Genomic DNA, 20,170 nt, shown 5'->3' with positions numbered 1-20,170 from the left:
AGGTGGTTAATTACCTGGACTGGCTGTCAGAGTTGAATGATGTCCATGGAATCCTTTGTAAATCTTATATTTAACTCAGACCTCTGAGTCTGGCTGGACATAGGAAAACATTTGTTCTTACATAGCTTAAATTCATAGCCATGAAATCTCTTTGATTTTTTGTATAGTCAGAAGATGGGATTGGTTCCAAGGAAATCCCCCCAACGGGCCATTCCACACCAGTTCCTGATGGAAAAGATGCCATGTCCATTTTCAGTTCTGCTCCTAAGACTGGTGAGTTACAGCTCTTTAATTCGGTCTGCAAAGGAAAAATACCTATATGCCATAACATCTGGAGGAAAAAATCACATCTGAACTTTAGTTTGTAACATCAGAGCTACAGACAGCTCCCAAGTTGGAAAAACCCTTGATTTTCCTTGTCCTTTTTATAAAAACAATGGTATGTTTTTTAGAATATTAAATGAGCAGCAGCAGCTCCTTCCTTGTTTCTCAGCTGACCCTCGGTGGTCACTGCTCAGCCTGCAGGGCTCCAGCAGAGCAGAGGGCTCTGTGCTGCAGGGCAGAGGTGCTGTTGTGCTGCTGCCCGTGCTGTGTTTGCCTGCCCGTGCTGTGTTTGCCTGCCCGTGCTGTTTCCCTGCCCGTGCTGTGTTTCCCTGCCCGTGCTGTGTTTGCCTGCCCGTGCTGTTTCCCTGCCCGTGCTGTGTTTCCCTGCCCGTGCTGTGTTTCCCTGCCCGTGCTGTGTTTCCCTGACCGTGCTGTGTTTCCCTGCCCGTGCTGTGTTTCCCTGCCCGTGCTGTGTTTCCCTGACCGTGCTGTGTTTCCCTGACCGTGCTGTGTTTCCCTGACCGTGCTGTGTTTCCCTGACTGTTCCCATTCCTTCCCGGCGCTGGCAGACCCGCGGCAGGAGGGCGCTGCCGGCAGGGCCGGCTCCGGCAGCCTCACCCAGGTCACCGACCTGGCCCCGTCCCTGCACGACCTCGACAACATCTTCGACAACTCCGACGAGGATGAGCTTGGGGTGAGTCCTTGTGGGGATGAGTGTTCTGTAGGCCGAGAAACAGATTCCTTCTGGGAATGGTTATCCCTAATAGATGGGAGAGAGAGAGAGTTTCCAGGTAGGCAGGCTTGGATTTTAGCTGGGAAGGATTGCTGGCAAAGAGAGAGATCCTTCAGGAGATCCAGCCTGCATGGACAGGCTGTAAGGAGCTTCCACAGGGAGAGCCATGCAGTTGCTTTGTAAATCCATTATATCTAGTTCTGTCTCCTGGGTTTCCATCAGAATTTTTTGTTTGGTGGAAAAGATGCAAGTTTTATTAATTGGTGATGGACTCTTACCTTGTCTGAGAACCTGCCCAAAGAAAAATAAATTCAACCTTGCAGGATTCCAGTAATTCTCTAAGTCACTTACCTCATATTCCTCCAAGCACTTCATTTCAGTGCAAAGAGAAATAGTTGCTTCATGTTAGGAAATACAGAGGGAAGTGCAGATTTGTATCAGTTATGAGGGGCAGTAAATTGCCTGGGAAGGCAAAGATTTGGATAGTCACTATCTTTAAACATAATCTAATACAACCATAATGATACAGAAGGTGGTCTTAAAGTGACTATTAGTAGATAACAGTGTTTAAAGTCTTATGCCTTGTTCTTGACAGGACTTTACAAGTGCACCAATTTCCTTACTGTGGTTCCACACAAACTGCACTTCAGATGCCACAGTTAATATACAAATCTACCAGAGGATTGTTCTGTCAAAATAAAAAATTACTTTCTTCTCTGAAGTTACCCTGGACAGCCCTAATGTTTTTCCTGTCTTAACATTTGCCTGTGTTGGGCTCACTCTGTATCATATTCCCATTGCTACCTTGGAGTAATCCAAACATGGAAATAAATAGAGCAGTCACGTGCATTTCAAGCTCAGGGCTTGTGATAACATTTTGAATATAATTTGTATGTGTATAGAACTATAAAAATGCATCGTTGTACGTATGCATCAATTTATGGGGGGATATATAGACAGGCAAATGTTTCTTTTTGTTTTTGGTGTTGAAAGAGGGGAAGAAATCCAGACTCCTTTTGGGCAGCGGGTGGGGGAGTGGAAGAGCAGCCATTGTCTCTGCTGTGCAGTGCCACCGGAGGTGTCAGGCTGTGCTGACTGCAGTGTTTGGTGTTGCAGGCCGTGTCCCCAGCCCTGCGCTCCTCCAAGCTGCCGGCAGCGGGCTCCGAGGAGCGGCCGCTGGGCAAGGACGGCCGGACTGCGGTGCCCTACCCTCCCAGTGAGTACCGAGCTCCTCAGCTCTCACCCCCACCCTGGCTCAGTGCACAGCCCTCTGGAGGCTCTGGGCTCACTGGGGGTGCTCCTGTGCTGCAATTGCCAGCTTTTCATGAGGGCAGTGGTAATACAGACGTGGATTTTTAATGAGCCCGCTGATATGTGAGGTGCTCTTCTGTTGACATTGTTGTCTTAGTCTAGAACTATGAGAGGGATTTGTTACAAATCTTCCTTTGGAAGCTTTCCCCTCTCTTCTCTGCTCACTGTTGGGCACTTCCACCACCACCAAATCCCTTTTTATGTATAAATCCTTCTGCTTAACGAAATCAAATAATTTAAAACCATGGCCATGATGGTGCAACCTGCCTTGGAAGAAAATTGCATTGAACATTTGACAAATTAAAACTAAAATCACCTTCAGGGTTGAATCTGGATTTGGAAGTGCATGATTAAAATCAAAGTGCTGGGTTCTAATTGGAGGTATGGTGTGGACCTTTTATAGGTGCTTGTGGTAGTGATGATTGTGCAGGCTCTGCACATGGACAAGGGAGGTTGTGGGAGTGCAGGAAACTTCTGAAATTGTGAAATTAGATTGCTTTTTTTCTAAGGACTGTGCCAACAGCTGTTGGGAATAGTAACTTGTACTCTGAGGTTTGAGGGCTTTGCTGCATTTCTTGTACCCGACAGGAGGGGGCAGCTGGCCGGGTCGGGCTCTGCTCCCAGGGAACAGGGACAGGAGGAGAGGGAACGGCCTCAAGTGTGCCAGGGGAGGCTCAGGTTGGATATTGGAAAAATCCTTCCCTGAAAGGGTTCTAAAGCCCAGTCACAGCTGCCCAGGGCAGTGCTGCAGTCCCCATCTCTGGAGGGATTTACCAGCCCTGTGGATGTGGCACTTGGGGACATGGGTCAGGGGCCTTGGCAGTGCTGGCAGTGGTTGGAGTTGATGATCTCAGAGGGCTTTTCTGACCTGAACAGATCCCTGATTCTGGGTGTAAGTGGCATTTCTCTTGAGATGAAGGAGAAATGTGTCTGTGTTTGTGGGACAGGAGGAAGGTGAGAATTTTTGGTATAATAGTAACAAATCAAATTACAAATTACTTTGTGGTGAGAAGGAAAGAGTGTTTGATTTCTGTGGCCACTATAAGCAGAAATCCAATCTCTCTGCAAATCATTCTTTAATACCTTCTCATTAACTTCAGCTGGTAATGAGAACAAATTGAGGTGAAGAAAAAAACCAGTCTGAAGGAGATGAGTCAGAGTTTTATGGACCCATAAAAGCTGTGCTGATTTACTCAAATGTAGAAGTCTGAAGTATACAGAGATTGGATTTTGACAGGTTTAGTTGATCCATAGCTTTTTAAAATATGCAAAGCTTTTTCAAGCATGACACACATGAAAATGAATAATGATAGTTGCCTGTTGCTGTAGGGTTGGGGGATATTTTGTAATTAAACTTTTTTATGAATCTGCACTGCAGAATTTTGCTAAGTGGAGTGAGCTGGAGGTGAGAAAATGATGTAGTGTGAAGTTAAACAGATAGACTCCACTTGTAGCTGTGGCCTTGCCACGAGCTGTGGAGGCACAGCAGTGTCTGTGGGGAGCTGAAGTGCCTTGTACAGCATCATAAATTCCTACTGGCCACCCTTCATTTTCACCTTCCTCCCTGTCCCCTTCCTGTGCCTAAAGCACCTCTCTCTGCTGAGAAACAGAGGGAGCCAATACAGCTGCCAGCCTGAACATTGTATTCCATACTAATGTTGGTGGAAAAGAGTTTCTTCCATTCTGCTGAACTTTTTTTCAGCTTTAATTTATCCTGTATCAGGACAAGACTGAGGGCTTTTAAATTCAGATACTGAAAGAGTGGGGGAAAAAGAATATGGACAGAGTGGGAATAATTCATAGCCCATTGTTTACTTTGCTGCTCCAGATTGTGAAGGACTGGGTTCAGCTGGGACAGCTATTACCAAAAGAACTGCATTTTGAGTGGACTGCCCCTATTTGAGTGGTATCCCTTTGTCTAAAGAGTTCAGTAGCCTGGCTGTGTCATCTCTGAGCACAAAAGCATCCCATGCAGGGCTGGCTCTGTTAAGGTAGAGTGGAGGCACATCCTGAGGCTGCAGCATCCTACACTAATGTACTGTTAGTGCAGGTATTCATAGTCCATAGATAATTCTAATCCCATCTCTTATTTCTGCCTTTTTCTGTTCTTTTTTGAGAACAGTACTTCTTACCTGTTTGGATTTCCACAACAGTGTTGACCAGTCAGAAACCCATATGTATTAATTTATGAATTTTCCATAGTCTTTAGGCTGCAGATGTTACTGAGTGTAAGAGTGTCCTTCTGTCCCATCAGCTTGTGTATGGAAATGGGATTGGGCATTAAATCTGTCCAAAAAGGTATCTAAGAGGAGACACTTGTGGGAATTCACCCTCCTCTAATTGGAGTGGTTTTGTCCAGAGAGAATCTGTCCTAATTTAAGTCAGGAAAAGAAAGCATTTATGCTGAATGTGACACAAAATAAATATGGAAGCTGTAGTTGGGAGGAGAACATGCAAGCCTTTGCTATGATTTGTGTTTGATTGCATTAAACTGTAGAGAGCATCTCTGTTGGTTCTGCTTAAAGAAGAAAAATAGACAGTGGATGATTCCACTACGTTCATTTCCTGAGAAGTCATTTAGGGATCTTCCTGGCTTAATGTCTTGTGATGGAGAATGATAATTTTGTGGCTTCTCTGGCACTGGAACTTTGGGATGCCTGGAAGTCTGCTCCTGGGCAGAACTGCCCATGTTTGTGGCAGGATTTGTGTTGTCATGCAAAGACAAGGCTACAGTGAGTGGAGAAATCCAGCTCAGGGCACATGAATTCCAAAGGCCTCCTGTTTTAGGGCTAGGTCAGCTCTGGCAAAGGGAGGAAACTCTGCTGTGGCTTCTTAGAAACAGTCACTGGGGTGAGCTTGGTGTTTATGTCAATTCAGCTCTTCAGTTTTGAAGGATTTATTAGTTGCTGGTAAACTCTGCATTTGTTTGTCCATCTACCAGGTTGTTGTTTCTGCTGAACAATAACCTTGCAGAGTATCCCTAGGAATTTGGGGAATTTATCCCTAGGAGTTAACTTTTGGCCTACACTTACACTGCTGTCAGAACCCCAGTAAGTCTGGAGAAGCTTTGCTAGTTTTTAACTAATGAAATAAGAGCTAGCATTGAATTGGTCTCTTCTGTTTTATTGAATTTCCTTGAGAATTTGTATTTGAATGATTAACTGTGTTATTTCATCCTCTTCAGCTGTGGCAGATCTCCAAAGGATGTTTCCAACACCACCCTCTTTAGAACAGCACCCTGCCTTCTCCCCAGTGATGAATTACAAAGATGGAATAAGTTCAGAGACTGTGACTGCCTTGGGAATGATGGAGAGTCCTATGGTCAACATGGTTCCAACACAGCTGGCTGAGTTTAAAATGGAGGTGGAGGATGGATTAGGTAGCCCTAAACCTGAAGAAATTAAGGTAACATCCCAGAAATGTGGGATTTTTACAAACTCCTCTATGCACACTTTGAGTTTTATAAACAAGTCCCGTGTAGTGTGTGTAGCAACTAACAAATGTGAGCTGGACCTGACAGCCCTAGAGCTGGAAAAATATTCTTCTCTAGTAGAAGAGCTTTTTAATTGTTTCCCTGATTTTAACTGTAGGCATTTTGTAATTTTATGTTTGTAATGGTTCTGGGTGTTCTCAGGAAACAAACAATATTGTCTGTGAAATGAGCCCTGTGCCTAACAGTAAGAATGTACATGTGTGGGAAAACACCACACTTGTGGCTAAGTAGCTGTTAAATGATGTATTTCTTTAGATAATTTCTCTATGGCACCTTTGCTGTGCCCCCCCTCGCTGCTGCCAGGCTGGCACACAGTGGGATAAAGTGGTGCATGTAGAAAGGCTGCCTTTGTCTCTCTGAAATGTTCCTTTTTTGGTTAGGGTTGAAACTCTCTGAGAAAGCCCAGGGGTTGAACTTGCTCTGTTTCTTCTTCAGCTGATGTTACTTCACAAGTTTTAAGGCCAGATGGGACCATTCTTATCTGACTTTCTGTATAACACAGGTCAGGTAATGTCACCTAGTTCCTCCTCTCTTGAGTCCTGTAGTGTCTCAGTAAAGAGCTGTTTGTAGCTGGGGACTCTGGGTTCTTGTGACATCCCAGTGTGGCCATTTCTTCATAGCATCCCATGGAGGGACCCAGCATCAGCACTGATATACATTGGTTGTGTCATTGTTCCATCACAGGGTAAGAGCAGGGCACAAATCATTCTGCCTGTGTGTCCTGCATTACTGAACTTCTGGGGCTGCCTTTATCACCTTTGTCAGAAGGTACTGTTGCCATATTTCCATGCATACAGCCTGAGGGGTTCTTTTTAATAAAAAATGCACTTTTTGTGTGGAAATGCACAGCATGTTGTTCTGCAGCAAGCTGCTCTGTACACAGGGAATAAAAAAGGGAGATGCCCACTTTAACTCTGGCTTCCTGGTAGTCCCCAGCCTTTGATTGGATAGCCTAATTCTTCTCCTTCAGACCCACTCTGTCCCTCCTGTGCCACAGCCTGTTCCTTCTATTTCAGCAGCCATCTCTCTCCCCAGCACCACCTCCTTCCCTCTCCTTTGTGCCTGTGTTGGAATTGATTGAGGGCTCATTTTTAGGGGTCTGCATTGCTGAGCCAGGGACACACTTGCAGCTGCATGAACAAGAAGTGGCTGTGTGTTGGTGTGAGGATGCTGATGGATGCCTTTGTTCAGTGTAAATGATGTGGTCAGCTGTCACCCAGGACATTTTCCTGCCAGCAGGAATAGCATCCCTCAGGCAGACTGCAAGGGAGGCTGTGGCAAGTCCCACAGGGTGAATTCTTCCACAGGAGCTTTCAGTTTTGTCCCTGGGAGAGAAGGGAGTCCCTGTCCCTGGCAGGAAGCAGGACAGTGTGTGGGACAGCATTCCAGGGTTGTGCTGCCATGTTTTGGTGCCAGTCCAGGGTGTCCAGTCAGACCCCAGAATTCCCAGCTCATTCTCCTGCCAAGGGCTGAGCTGGCAGGGAGCTTGTACCAGCACTTCAGTGGAGAAAGGGGCTTTGCAGATGTGGGAGGGAATTCCCAGTGTCTCTCCTGATAGCAGAAGGCAGCTGGACATCAGGACATGGGCTGAGTCTGCTTTGGTACTGCCAGATCTCTCCTTCCTTCCTTCCTCCCTGAACTCTCACTTGGAGGCACACTGGGAAGAGGCACCTCTCAGAGTGTGCTCCAGGACAGCCTCCATTGCCCATCTTGAGCTGGTGCATCCACAAGTTGTTATACCACTACAGGAGTTTGAAATAAGTTTTTTTTATACAGTTTGTAAGACTTTGCCTTGCCACAGACCTTGCTGGTTTTTCTCTTCTGCTTGTGCAGTAAATTGTTCAAGAATAGGATAACTTGGGCCTGGGAAAAAACAGTCTGTCTTGGAATTTCTTGAGCTGAAGGTTTTGGAGTGGGAGCAGATTTCAGGGCGTCACTGATACCAAAGATATTTTAATCTCCCTCACAGCCATTACAGGAGTATTAAAATACTTCAATTCTGCCTGAGAACATTTCCAACAGCACAATTGACTTGCTTCTGTGTGTGTCACACCTGCTCATACACACCAGTGGGGGAAACAAGCACTAAACCCATTGCTGATCATCCTGAGAACATGGAAGTAGATTCCTTGTGCTGAGCATTCTGCAGCTGGAGATAGAAGTCCACACATTCCTCATCCCTCAATGCTTGACAAGGTGCAAGGGAAAAAAATGCAAAGCTCTAATGAGATGTTAAATACTGAGACTGCTGTTACTGTTTTCATGCTGATTTTTACTTTGCAGTAGTGCCTCAAGAGGACTAATTCTGTTCTCCTGAAAGAGCTGGAATAGCTCTAGAAACTCTGGCTGAAGTTCTTGTCATCACTCTCTGCAAGCAAATGTGACAGTCACTGCTAGCCCAGCTGGGCTGAACTTCATTGATAGTTAATCCTGTGTTTGCTGGATTGTTTAGATATTTGTATTTAATACTCTATGTAATGATTGGCATGTGCATAGTGTGCACTGTTATTGCTAAAGTGATGTGAACCCCCACAGTGGGGGTTATTTGGAGGCTGCCTCTCAAGGCACCTCAGGGTTCCTCACATTGTGACAGCCTCTCCCCACTGTCAGCACGGAAGTCTTGCAAAGATCAACCTTATAAGTGCCTAAATGAGGTGCTAAAAGTTAGGTAGTGTGCAATTTTCATAGTGCACTACTCATGTTTCAGGCACAGCTTGTCTGAAATGAGCCTGATGCAATTGTGAAACCTCCTGCCATAAAGCTGTGCAGCATCTCAGGATAACAGGGAGCCTCAGCTGAGTTTCCTTGAAGGAATTACTCTTGAATGCCTTGTAGAAGAAATATAGTTCATTCTGGGGGAAAAAGGTAATTGTAGAGGGTTTAAACAGTACAATAGATTTTAATTAAAAAAAATACCCAAAGAGAAGCCTGACCACACTGTTCTAACCAAGGTCACTTGGACGTTACAGGATTTTTCGTACGTGCACAAAGTTCCATCATTTCAACCTTTCGTGGGCTCTTCCCTGTTTGCTCCACTGAAGATCCTGCCCAGCCAGTGCCTCCTACCTCTGAAGATTCCAGATGCCTGCATCTTCAGGCCTTCTTGGGCTGTTCCTCCAAAAATTGAACAACTTCCATTGCCACCTGCAGCCACTTTCATCAGAGATGGCTACAAGTAAGTACAGCCTTGGAGGAAGTGGGTCTGTCAAGCCCATGCCTAAAGCTGGGTAGCTAAAATGGTTGTTTGTATTGACAGTGCTTCAACCTGCAAATGTATTTCAAACCTTTAGGTTTGTCATTGACTGAGCTCAAAACAGTTCTGATAGCAGTAACATATAACCCTGGCTTTGGCAGTCAGGGCTTTTACAGTGTGTGTCCACTCTCAGTGCTTTTAAAAGAACTGGAACGTGCAACCTGAATTAATGGTAATTTCTGATACAGGAAAATAATTGTAATTCAACAGAAACCACAAGTGTTGGGGAACAAAATGAATGCACTGGACCCATCACATCTCTGCCCTCCCATTTCCATGTCCAGCCTCCAGCCAGGCTCCCTTGTGTCACTTTGAGCTCCAGCCTGGTGATCTCTGGTCCTGGTGATTCCATTTGCCATTCTGAAGGCTCTGGAAATGTTGAGTGGGCCAGTGAGAGCTCCCCAGTCTGTGCTCCCCTGGGAGCTCCTCTGAGCTCCTGTGGTGGAGCTGTGGGGAGCTGCTGATCAGACAGATGTTGGTCCATTCCTGTCCTGTCCCACCCTTCCTGATACAAAAGAGGAGAGTGCTGTGACCTACAGGGAACCACTGACATTCATTTTCAAAGCTTGGATTCCTCACTCAGTTCTCAGAAATTAGCAATGTTTATGGAGGAAATTCATTGCTGGAGGTTTTGAAAGCTAGCAAGAATTGCACCATTAAATTAATAAAACCTCCTAAAAAGCATAGTAATAGTACAAAGCTCTCCTGCTGCACTACTTCACTTCTAGAGGAAGCAGTCTGTATCTTTAAATCAGTCTGTAAATCCTTTAAATCAGTCCTTTTGCAGCCCCAAAGGGTCCTTCAGTGTTCTCAAAAGAATTGCAAAGAAGAAATTGTAAACCCTTGATATAGTGCCTAGGGAGCAATTTAATTCTCAGGTTTTTTCCTAATAGTAACTGATGCACCAGGTCTGAGCTGGTTATTAATTTCAGGTATTTGTTGGGGGAAAAAACCCTTTCATTTTCAATCTAATCCAATTAGAGTGAGGATTATTACTGCAGGCTTCCGACAGAGTGGTGATTGCCAATCAGGGTTTCTAGGTCACCTTTTCTTATTAGTCTGAGGCACTCACTCTGCTGCAGCTCCACAACTCCTTCAGACTCTGCTTCATTATTTTCCCCTCTCCTGCTTTGAGTTGGACACACATCAGTTCAAGGTAATAAAATGGTTGTAAGGAAAGAGGTCTTCAGTGTTTTCCTTTTCAAGTCACTAATGATAGGTGGGCATTCAAATGCTAGTTCTTTCCAATGACACACAAAATACACTGTGAGAACAGACAAACATGGAAAAATCCTGTTTCCCCTTCCTTATCCAGGGACTCATTGAGCTCTTACACTCTCTCCTCATTCTAATATGTAATTAACACATTACAGGAAAAGTAAGCAGGTTAGAAGTGATGTGGAAAGAGAAAAGTAAGATCTTTTTCTTTGGTTGGTCCCTTATTACCTGTTTCCTGAAATGAGTCCTTGCAGATGGAAGACAGATCTCACGGGAATGTACAGATTCTTCTGTGGTCACTTGAATTTAGCAGGAAATTACAAAAACAGAGTAATAAAGCTCAGTCATGAATGGACATGACCCAAAAATACGATTCTTAGCTTTACTGGACTAAGAGTTGTAATGGAATATATCCCATTATGCCATAGACTGTGTAATCCGAAATGAGGATTTGAGTTTATAGAATCAGACATACAGAGTGTGTCCATGAGGTGACACCATGTATCAGAGCCACATGTATGACTTTTGACAGCCATTTCAAGTGATCATTTCTAAAATAAAGATTTCTATCTCCCTGAAATACTTTCATTCCTACTAATCTGTATCACTTTACAGATAGTAGCGTTTAAAATAAAAGCTACTATTCTTTCTTTTTTCTCTAATAAAGTTGCAAACATTCTAAATTTTAACTTGATCATTTATCTAGAAATTGTTCTCAAGAGCATTTGAGTTTTAAGCCATAAGAATAATCTTTAAGAGGGTGAAGTAATACTTTTTATCACAATGATAAGGAACAGTGGTGCTTGTGGTAAGAATTCTGAGTTCTGCTGAGAGCCATGAGTCAAGGTTATGACCAGGGTGCTCTTTACTGCAGTTTCAATGAATCCCTTCAGATTCCACTATCTCCTTGTATTTAAAAATGAGCTTTGAAAGAACGGTTCTCTGTTCCCATCCCTTCCCTGCAGCAACGTGCCCAGCGTGGGCAGCCTGGCGGACCAGGACTACCTGCAGATGAGCACGCCCCAGATGAGCACGCCGGTGACGCTCAACAGCGCGGCCCCTGCCAGCAACAGCGGCGCGGGGGTGCTGCCGTCCCCGGCCACGCCGCGCTTCTCGGTGCCCACGCCGCGCACGCCGCGCACGCCCAGGACTCCCCGGGGCGGGGGCACCGCCAGCGGCCAGGGCTCCGTCAAGTACGATAGCACGGACCAGGGCTCCCCCGCCTCCACCCCCTCCACCACGCGGCCGCTCAACTCGGTGGAGCCGGGCACGGTGCAGCCCATCCCGGAGGCGCACAGCCTGTACGTGACCCTGATCCTCTCCGACTCCGTGCTCAACATCTTCAAGGACAGGAACTTCGACAGCTGCTGCATCTGCGCCTGCAACATGAACATCAAGGGCGCCGATGTGGGGCTGTACATCCCCGACTCCTCCAACGAGGATCAGTACCGCTGCACCTGCGGCTTCAGCGCCATCATGAACCGCAAGCTCGGCTACAACTCCGGGCTCTTCATCGAGGACGAGCTGGATATTTTCGGCAAGACCTCGGACATCGGCCAGGCTGCAGAAAGGCGACTGATGATCTGCCAGAGCAACTTGATCTCGCAGATGGGAGAGGGAGCCAGGAGGAGCCAGGAGCCTCCCATGAGCCTCCTGCTGCTGCTGCAGAACCAGCACACGCAGCCCTTCACCTCGCTGAGCTGCCTGGATTACATGGCCTCCAACAACCGCCAGACGCTGCCCTGTGTCAACTTGAGCTACGACCGGCTGCAGGCTGACAGCAACGACTCCTGGGTGGAATGTTTCAATGCCCTGGAGCAGGGCAGGCAGTACGTGGACAACCCCACGGGGGGCAAGGTGGACGAAGCCCTTGTCCGAAGTGCCACTGTCCATTCCTGGCCTCACAGCAACGGTACGTGCACAGCTGAGCCTTTTGTCTCTGAATGTTTTGTGACCTCTGTAAATTTGTTTAGTTGTGACCCACATCATCTTTATGTGGCAAATGACAGGACTAAAAAATGCTAGAGATAAAATAGATTTCTGAAAGCTTGTAAATTACATCTAAAGTACCAATAATGTAGTTGTCCTCAGACTTTGTGGCCTAAATAGGGAATGAGTCTGTGGAAGTTCACAAATCTGAAGCAGATTCAGGTATTTGGGGGGAAGCAAAATTAGGGGCCCTTTTTGATTTTGGAGAAGGGTATAAGCAGTCAGCAGAACAGAATTGCTCTGTTTGAGTTAGGGGGGGAAAGGGGAAGAAGTACCAAGGGGGGAAAAAAATTACAATTAAATATTACTTGTTTGTATACTGAAGATATATTGCTTTGACATATTGTGACCTGAGCTGGACACCAGTGATACTGAAATGTGTGTGTAAAGGCCTGTGGTGACAGCAGTGTTTTTGGAAATGCCATGAAATGGCACATTGAGTACCATCCACCTAATTAGAGGTGTCCAAATTCCATGGGCAGTGTGCAGAGCAATTCAAGGAACAATCCACAAATGCTGTTGCTGTGTCTGAGGGATTGCTGTCCCTCCCTGAAGTGACTGCAGCTCCTTGTCTCTTGCAGTGCTGGACATCAGCATGCTCTCCTCCCAGGACGTGGTGCGCATGCTGCTCTCCCTGCAGCCCTTTCTCCAGGATGCCATCCAGAAGAAGCGGACAGGAAGGACCTGGGAGAACATCCAGCACGTGCAGGGACCACTTACCTGGCAGCAATTCCATAAGATGGCAGGACGGGGGACCTATGGTACCTACACTGGGCTCTGTGCCAAGTCAGAGTGCAGCTTCCTAGAAATGGGCACTTTGTCCTGGAAATGATAGGAAGGGGCTGATCATACAGCTTGGGGTTATGGGGTGGGGGGCTCTTCACAGAGGTTTAAAGTGCCTCAAAAGGCCTTTGTGACACCCTGGTGAAGGTTTTACCCCTCCAGGTGATGCACATTTACAGGGAACAGAAACTGTGGGTGAGGCTCAGCCCCCCACCTGAAGGGGCACTGGCTCAGATCAAAGCAACCCAGTGTAGACAAAATGGGAGCAGAGGGAGCTGCTGAAATCAGCCACATCATAATGGGAACAGAGCCTGTGTGAGCTCTGCAAATCCTGAAAAACTGGGAATGCTTTCTCCATGCAGGTTCCTGTAGCATTAATGAGAAGTTTTCAGTATCTCCTGGCTGTAAGTGGCACTTCTGTAAAATGCAAAATAACAAACCAGATTTTGTGTGTGTAGGTTTGCAGAATAACGACTGACATTTCAATCTGTATTCCTTGCTTGCAGTTTATTTCAGACTTAACCAGTGCAGTCTGGTTTTATGTTTTTCCTACCAGCTCCACCACACTTTGCTATTGGTATTTGATATATTGCTCCTTTGCTTGGGGCTGGAACAACTGGGGGTAACTCCAGTTCTTGTCTAAAGCTGTTATGCTCCACCAGCAGCACTTCTAATAATTTTCCCAGCATTTGTAATTTGAAGAGTTAGGATTTGCCAATTGTTATCAGAGAATAGTACCAACATTCCATAGAGTGCAGAGCACATTTGATGGAAAGTCAGTGAATTTTACTGGATGCTGACTTTTTAATAAAGTTGAATTATATTCTGCGGGAACTACTGGGTATATTTTAGCTTGACATTTTCAGCAATATTTCTTCTACTGAGGCAGTATCTGGGAGACACCCTGTTACACTGGGTAATAATCCTCTCTGTGAGGACAGCAGTGCTTGGAGCACATCCTATGGAGAAGGGCAGGAGGCAGTTTTTAGAATTATAACTTTGTGTAGTGTTTTATACCTGGGAATGAATTTCTCTAAGCATCAGTAATTTTGCACAACCAGGTGGAGGTAGATGAAGAGCTGTAAGGTCAGACTTTGTGTGTTACTGTTATTACTTGTGACTGAACCATGGCTATGGTTATGGATATGACAAAGGAAAACCAGAAGATGAAGCCTCAGGAAGGGCAGTACATGAGCTTGGAGTACACTGGGAGATGTTTTATTGCAGCTTTCTAGGAAAGTTTAAGTGGTGCTTGGATCAGCTCCCTCTACTTTGGCCAACAACTTTGATTATATGACATTCCTTAAGTACGATATAAATCTTCCCTCTCCTTTATTAAATATCTTTTCCAAGAAGAAGGGCTGGGAGCACATGGTTTATCAGGCATGGCACACCCTTGATAACCATTTCCACTCCATGATAAACATGTAGGACACTCAGAACAGCAAGGGATCAGTGATTTCCAATATTCCTGTAAAAGAACCCACTTCCTGGGCCATCAGAGACCCACTGCAGTCAAACCAGATAATTTAACATTTTTTCTTTATTTGTTTTTTCTCCTGTGAAGGCTCTGAAGAATCTCCTGAGCCTCTCCCGATCCCGACGCTGCTGGTGGGCTATGACAAGGACTTCCTGACAATCTCTCCCTTCTCCCTGCCCTTCTGGGAGAGGCTCCTGCTGGACCCCTACGGGGGCCACCGGGATGTCGCCTACATCGTGGTGTGTCCGGAAAATGAGGCCTTGCTCGACGGAGCCAAAACTTTCTTCAGGGACTTGAGTGCTGTATACGAGGTTGGAAAGAGGGACCACACTGAATTATTGCTTCTTAAGTGTCATTGCTGTTCCAGTGCATGTCCACTGGGAGAAATCTGAGGTTTAAAGTAACAATTATAAGAATGAGGGTTTTTTTTTCATTCTGAGGGCTTTCTGCACTTTCAGAGTCCATGAATGCTGTCTGAGTGACGCTGGGATTCTCTGGGCATTTTGGAGTGTTTGTTGCTGTCTGTTCTTCCCAGCAGCATTAATAGAGCTGCAGCTTCCCAGTGATGGCCCAACCAAGCCTAAAGAGCAAGGAGCACATTAAAGAAGCTGTTGCTTTTTCACAGTTGCCTAGGCTGGGGATAAAAGCATTTGTTTCTTTAGCATGTACTCCCTAATATGTCAGATTCCTTCATAACCTTAGTTTTGCTGCGAGTGCAGTTCAAGCCAACAGATAAATGTAACCTTTTTTTTAGATATTTATTAAGAAGTCCCTAGCTGTTTGCTGAGAATGAGGGGCTTAAGCCACAAACCAGTCTCTGTAACATCCTGGGGTGGCTGGCATCTCCTTACAGGCATTTGTGCTTCTCTCCCCTGGCAGATGTGCAGACTTGGGCAGCACAAGCCCATCTGCAAAGTGCTGCGGGACGGGATCATGCGGGTGGGCAAGAGCGTGGCGCAGAAGCTGACGGACGAGCTGGTGAGCGAGTGGTTCAGCCAGCCCTGGGGCTCCGAGGACTGTGACAATCATTCCAGGCTCAAGCTCTACGCGCAGGTCTGCCGCCATCACCTCGGTGAGTGACACCCCACGGCTCTGGGCACGCTGAGGGGCATCTGCAAACCCAGTGAGGGTTTGCTAAAGATGCTGATTATGGTCTGTTTAAAATTTAAAAGATATTACAAGGCTTTCTCTTAAATTCTTCCATGTTAAATTTGCCTGCTTAAGAAAGTTGAGTTGTTTGTCACTCTGGGGATTGTGTCAGAGATTCAAATTCTTATCTTTTTAGAAAAGTCAGTTTAGTATAAGGTCTTTGTGTATCACAAAGATCACAGAATGACAGTCTGGTCTGATTGGGGCCATAAAACTCATCCTGTTCTACCCCTTGGGACCCTTCCACCAGACCAGGTTGTTCCAAGTCCTCTGCAGCCTGGCCCCGAATACTTCCTGGGATGGGACAGGTGTTCCACACAAGCCTGAAGGTGTCCATGGATCTGGTTTATTGCTGCTGACACATCTCATCCCACCTGTGTGACAGAGCTGTGTCACGGTGGCCTCCAGTGTAAAGGTGTATTTATAGGAGAGGGGAGGTCACTGGGACTCCGCCGAGGCAATGAGTTAACACAGGGGCAGAAGAGAAAGTGCTGGTGTCCTTGGTGCCTGAGGCCTCAGTCTGCAGTGTGTGGATCCTTGGAACCACATGACTCTGAAGGCACCTTCTCCTCTGGACCTCATGCTGGCTTAATTCCCCCCTGAAAGAATGACACTTTTAACAGTGTCAGTTAAAACAGTCAACAACAGTCTGGTTGGTTTTGTCTGTTCTGTACTGCACTAATGTCAGGAGCACTTGTTTGGTGAGGGACTGTAGAACCTGAAAGTGTGGAAGGGTGTAACATCTCCTGGGTACGATCAGCTGACTTCTCCTGGCTGAGTCCTTGGAGTCACGTGGTTTCAGCTGGGGACAGACATGGCTGTTTCCTCCCAAAATGTTCCAGGGTCAACATATATTGTATGTGACTGAAAATTGGGATCTTAACATGAGACAGAGGAATTATGACAAACTGAGAAATTTTTATAACACTACTGAAGTGCCTCAGGGTTCCCCACAGAAAGAAGCAGCATGTGCACAGCCAGGTGAGGAACTGGGCTGCTCAGTTCACACCTGAGGCGTCTGGCAGGGGCAGCATTGGAAACTTCCCTGCTGGTGATTTATACCACCTTGGGGAGCAAATAAATAATAAATATTCATTTATCACTGTGGTATCTCACAGCAGAAATCACTACATTTAAGTTTGCCATGATTTTAGCCCAGATGTTAATGGCTCTAAGGTTTTCAGCCTGTCAGAGAGAACCTGTCAGAGAGTGCAGAGCTGAGCACTGTACAATGCTGTTATTGCTACACAGTTTGGCCAGAGAGCAGCAGATGTCAGTACCAGCTTAAAGCCACAAAGCCTTGCAAGGTCAGTCCTGGTTTTAAAGACAATTGATTCATACCACTTCAAACTGACACCCTGAGAAATGGATTCCAAAGCAAACATTGGTCATGGAGATTCAATTCTCTTAGCATTTGTGTACTATTAGAATGTTGTAAAAGTGCAGGGAACGTCATCCGATTTACAGGTTGATGCAGGTTCCTTTGATCTGACTGTCATTAATCCCTCTTTCCATGCCATTCCAGCACCTTACTTGGCCACCCTGCAGCTGGACAGCAGCCTTCTGCTGCCCCCCAAGTACCAAACGCCGGCTCCGAGCCAGCCGCAGGCAGCTCCCGGGAGCTCGGGTCCCGCTCCCTCCAGCTCCTCCTCGTGTCTCTCGGCCGCCGCTGGGGCTCCTGCCACGGGCAGCTCCTTCAGCTCCACGCCCAGCGCGGGCACCACGAGCCTTCCGGCAGGGAGCGCGTCCTCCTCGGGCTCCTCGGTGCCACAGCTGTCGGCGTCCTCTGCCACGCCCGGCGCCAGCCAGATGGGCACCTCCTCCACGCCGGGCTTCAGCGGCAATGCCGGCTCGGGGCAGAGCAGCAGCGCCGCGGGAGGCACCGCCGAGCGCTCGCAGGGCAGCGCGGGCCCCGGGGCAGACACCGAGCCGGGCCCCAACCTTCCACAGCAGCAGCAAGAGGGACAGGAAGGGTAAGCGCTCACGTGGCTCGGAGTGCTGCTCACTAATCCCCTGTCCTGTGCTCAGGCAGCCTCTAAGCCTTAGGGGAACCCTTCAAAGGAGAGGCCCCTCTGACAGGTGCAGCACAGCCGAGCAGGTGGGAGCAGAGCAGGGCCTGCTCCTGTGTGAAGCAGTCACTGACAAAGGGGAGCTGGAAAAAACATCCCTCCCCTTTTCCATCACAAGAATCCCAGCCTGATTGAGCTGCTTGGATGTGGAGCTGCCTTAAGACTCTCCACCTGCCCTGTTCTTGCAGCACACATGGGGTGTGCTCCACCTGTGGCTTGGCACTTGGAGGTACCTCATGGAGCTGAGTTCCTCTGGCTCCCTCACACATGCAACATTAACAGATGCAAAATGCAAGCCATGGATTTATTTATTCCCTTTTTTTTTTTGCATTGCAGGTGTTCTTTTGCAAGCAGGCACACTGTAAGGTCAGGAGACACAACTGTAGTCCTGTTACTTTAAAATAAAATTGGGCAGCACAACTTTTTTAAAGACTTCATTATGAATAGCCATCCATCACATAAAAATTAAGAAAAGGTTTTTTAGCATTGTATGTAAGTAACTTCCTGAGGCAGCATGTTTTTCATTACTCTTATAATAATGCACATTGCTGATGGTCCTGGTGTGTATTACAGAGAGGGAAATGCTCACATCCTGCTGGAGCTGGGCTTGTCCTTGAGACATCTGTTCCCTGATCTGTGCAAAACACCCTCTGAGCAGCTGCAGGGGCTTCTGACAGAGGCTGAGTGCTTTGATCACTTACAGATGTTGAGCCTCTCACTCCTGGCTGAGGCACGGGAGGAGCATTTTACCAAGTATGAAATTCTCAATTCCTCGTTCTGTTGCCAGTGGAGCCTTCCCTGGACCTGAGCAGGACCCCAGGCTCCATTAATTGCTTTGATACTTCTAAACTCCTATTCTTCCCCTTCTACCTCTCCCAAAAGCAAACCCTAAACTGCACCAAAACCCAGACACACAGCTAAGGAGTCAACTTTTCCATATTCTTCAGGTATAATGTGGTCTGATTTAATTCAGTGCCTGATTAACCCCAGGTATTTCAGACTAGGAGCTGCTGAGAGCACAGCTCATCTCAATGTCTGTCCTCACGGGTTTTAGTTTTGCTTCTGGATGTCAGAATTGCTCGTGCTTTCCTTCCCCCTGGCTCAGCCTGGCCCCAGACACAAGCAGTACTCACCTGTGGCTCTGCCCCCAGCCCGTCGGAGCGGGAGCGGATCGGGATCCCCACGGAGCCGGACGCTGCGGACAGCAACGCCTACCCCCCCGCCGTGGTCATCTACATGGTGGACCCCTTCACCTACACTGCCGACGAGGAGTCTGCCTCCACCAACTTCTGGCTCCTGAGCCTCATGAGATGCTACACAGAAATGTTGGACAACTTGCCTGAGAATATGAGGAATTCTTTCATTCTCCAGGTAATTCTGTCTTCCTCTGTATCTTCACACTGAGTCTGTCACAGCACACCTGTGATATGGACACACTGTGCTGAAAGAGATAAATGAGTGATAATGCATGAAATGTAGGTGGCATTTACAAATTATTTTGTTAACAGTGCAAGGCTGTATATTAAAACAATCCCTTGTGTTTGTTTTGATGAGGAAATTAATTAGAGCAGCCACAGTATCCCTGCATCGACTCTGTCCCGTGGTCCCAGCAATCCTGTCTGCTCAGTGCTTCCTGGAGTGGGATTGCAATTATTCAAGTTGTAACTTGAGTTGCCATTGCCAAAACTGGCCAGTTGCTCCTTTGATTACTTTACATGTTGAGTTGTTTGCTGTTTATATTCCCTTGATTTATACTATTTAATCCAAAAGAAGTACGTGAAACCAGACATTTAATGTATAATATAACTATTGTATTGTTATTATCTGCTTCTTAAAAATAATTTACCATGTAACTTGGCATATAAAAACAGTTACTTACTATGGAATTGCTGAAGAATTTAATTTGTGCAGCCAGAGGCAGCTCTTGGCCTCTTGCCCAGGCTGGCTGGATTTTGCCAGGCCTCCTGTCACAGAGGCTGAGCCTCAATAAATGTGGGGGGAATGGGAGCCCAGAGGGCACAGGCAGGAACAGTGTGGGAAGGATTTCTGTACACCTTATCCATGTCTGCTCACCTTGGTTTAAAGGTATTTCAAATTAGTTAAAAAAAAAAAAAAATGGAAGTTCTTGTGGTGTCTCAAGCTGGCCATAGAAAACTGTTGTTTTTGATAGTTTTGACCTCATTGTCCCCTGAAAGGATGGGGGAAACCAAAATATTTTAGGCTTGGGAATGAAATGAAAATCAGATCCACAACTTCATATTGTTAGGCTGCAGGCAACTGCTTGATCCAGACCTGGAGACACTGAAACCAAAGCAGCCACTGATACCACAGTGTCTGAAACACAAGAACTGTGTAACCTCTGCACTGC

At 46.6% G+C, this 20,170-nt stretch overlaps 1 protein-coding gene across 1 annotated transcript in view; it reads left to right on the top strand.

Annotated features, from left to right (window-relative positions):
* Positions 1-20,170, top strand: part of MED13L (mediator complex subunit 13L) — a 186,665-nt gene that overhangs the window by 151,471 nt on the left and 15,024 nt on the right. Inside the window, exons 12-22 of the mRNA XM_059863897.1 lie at positions 168-273; positions 894-1,018; positions 2,174-2,273; positions 5,553-5,773; positions 8,831-9,036; positions 11,298-12,244; positions 12,903-13,082; positions 14,672-14,895; positions 15,464-15,656; positions 17,259-17,706; positions 18,954-19,173. Coding sequence (XP_059719880.1) covers positions 168-273; positions 894-1,018; positions 2,174-2,273; positions 5,553-5,773; positions 8,831-9,036; positions 11,298-12,244; positions 12,903-13,082; positions 14,672-14,895; positions 15,464-15,656; positions 17,259-17,706; positions 18,954-19,173 — 2,970 coding nt within the window. The remainder of the gene's footprint in view (positions 1-167; positions 274-893; positions 1,019-2,173; positions 2,274-5,552; positions 5,774-8,830; positions 9,037-11,297; positions 12,245-12,902; positions 13,083-14,671; positions 14,896-15,463; positions 15,657-17,258; positions 17,707-18,953; positions 19,174-20,170) is intronic.

The sequence above is a fragment of the Haemorhous mexicanus genome, chromosome 19 (assembly GCF_027477595.1).
Source record: "Haemorhous mexicanus isolate bHaeMex1 chromosome 19, bHaeMex1.pri, whole genome shotgun sequence".
Taxonomy (NCBI): domain Eukaryota; kingdom Metazoa; phylum Chordata; class Aves; order Passeriformes; family Fringillidae; genus Haemorhous; species Haemorhous mexicanus.
The sequence above is the reverse complement of the archived record's forward strand: the minus strand, read 5'-3'. Positions and strand labels throughout refer to the sequence as shown.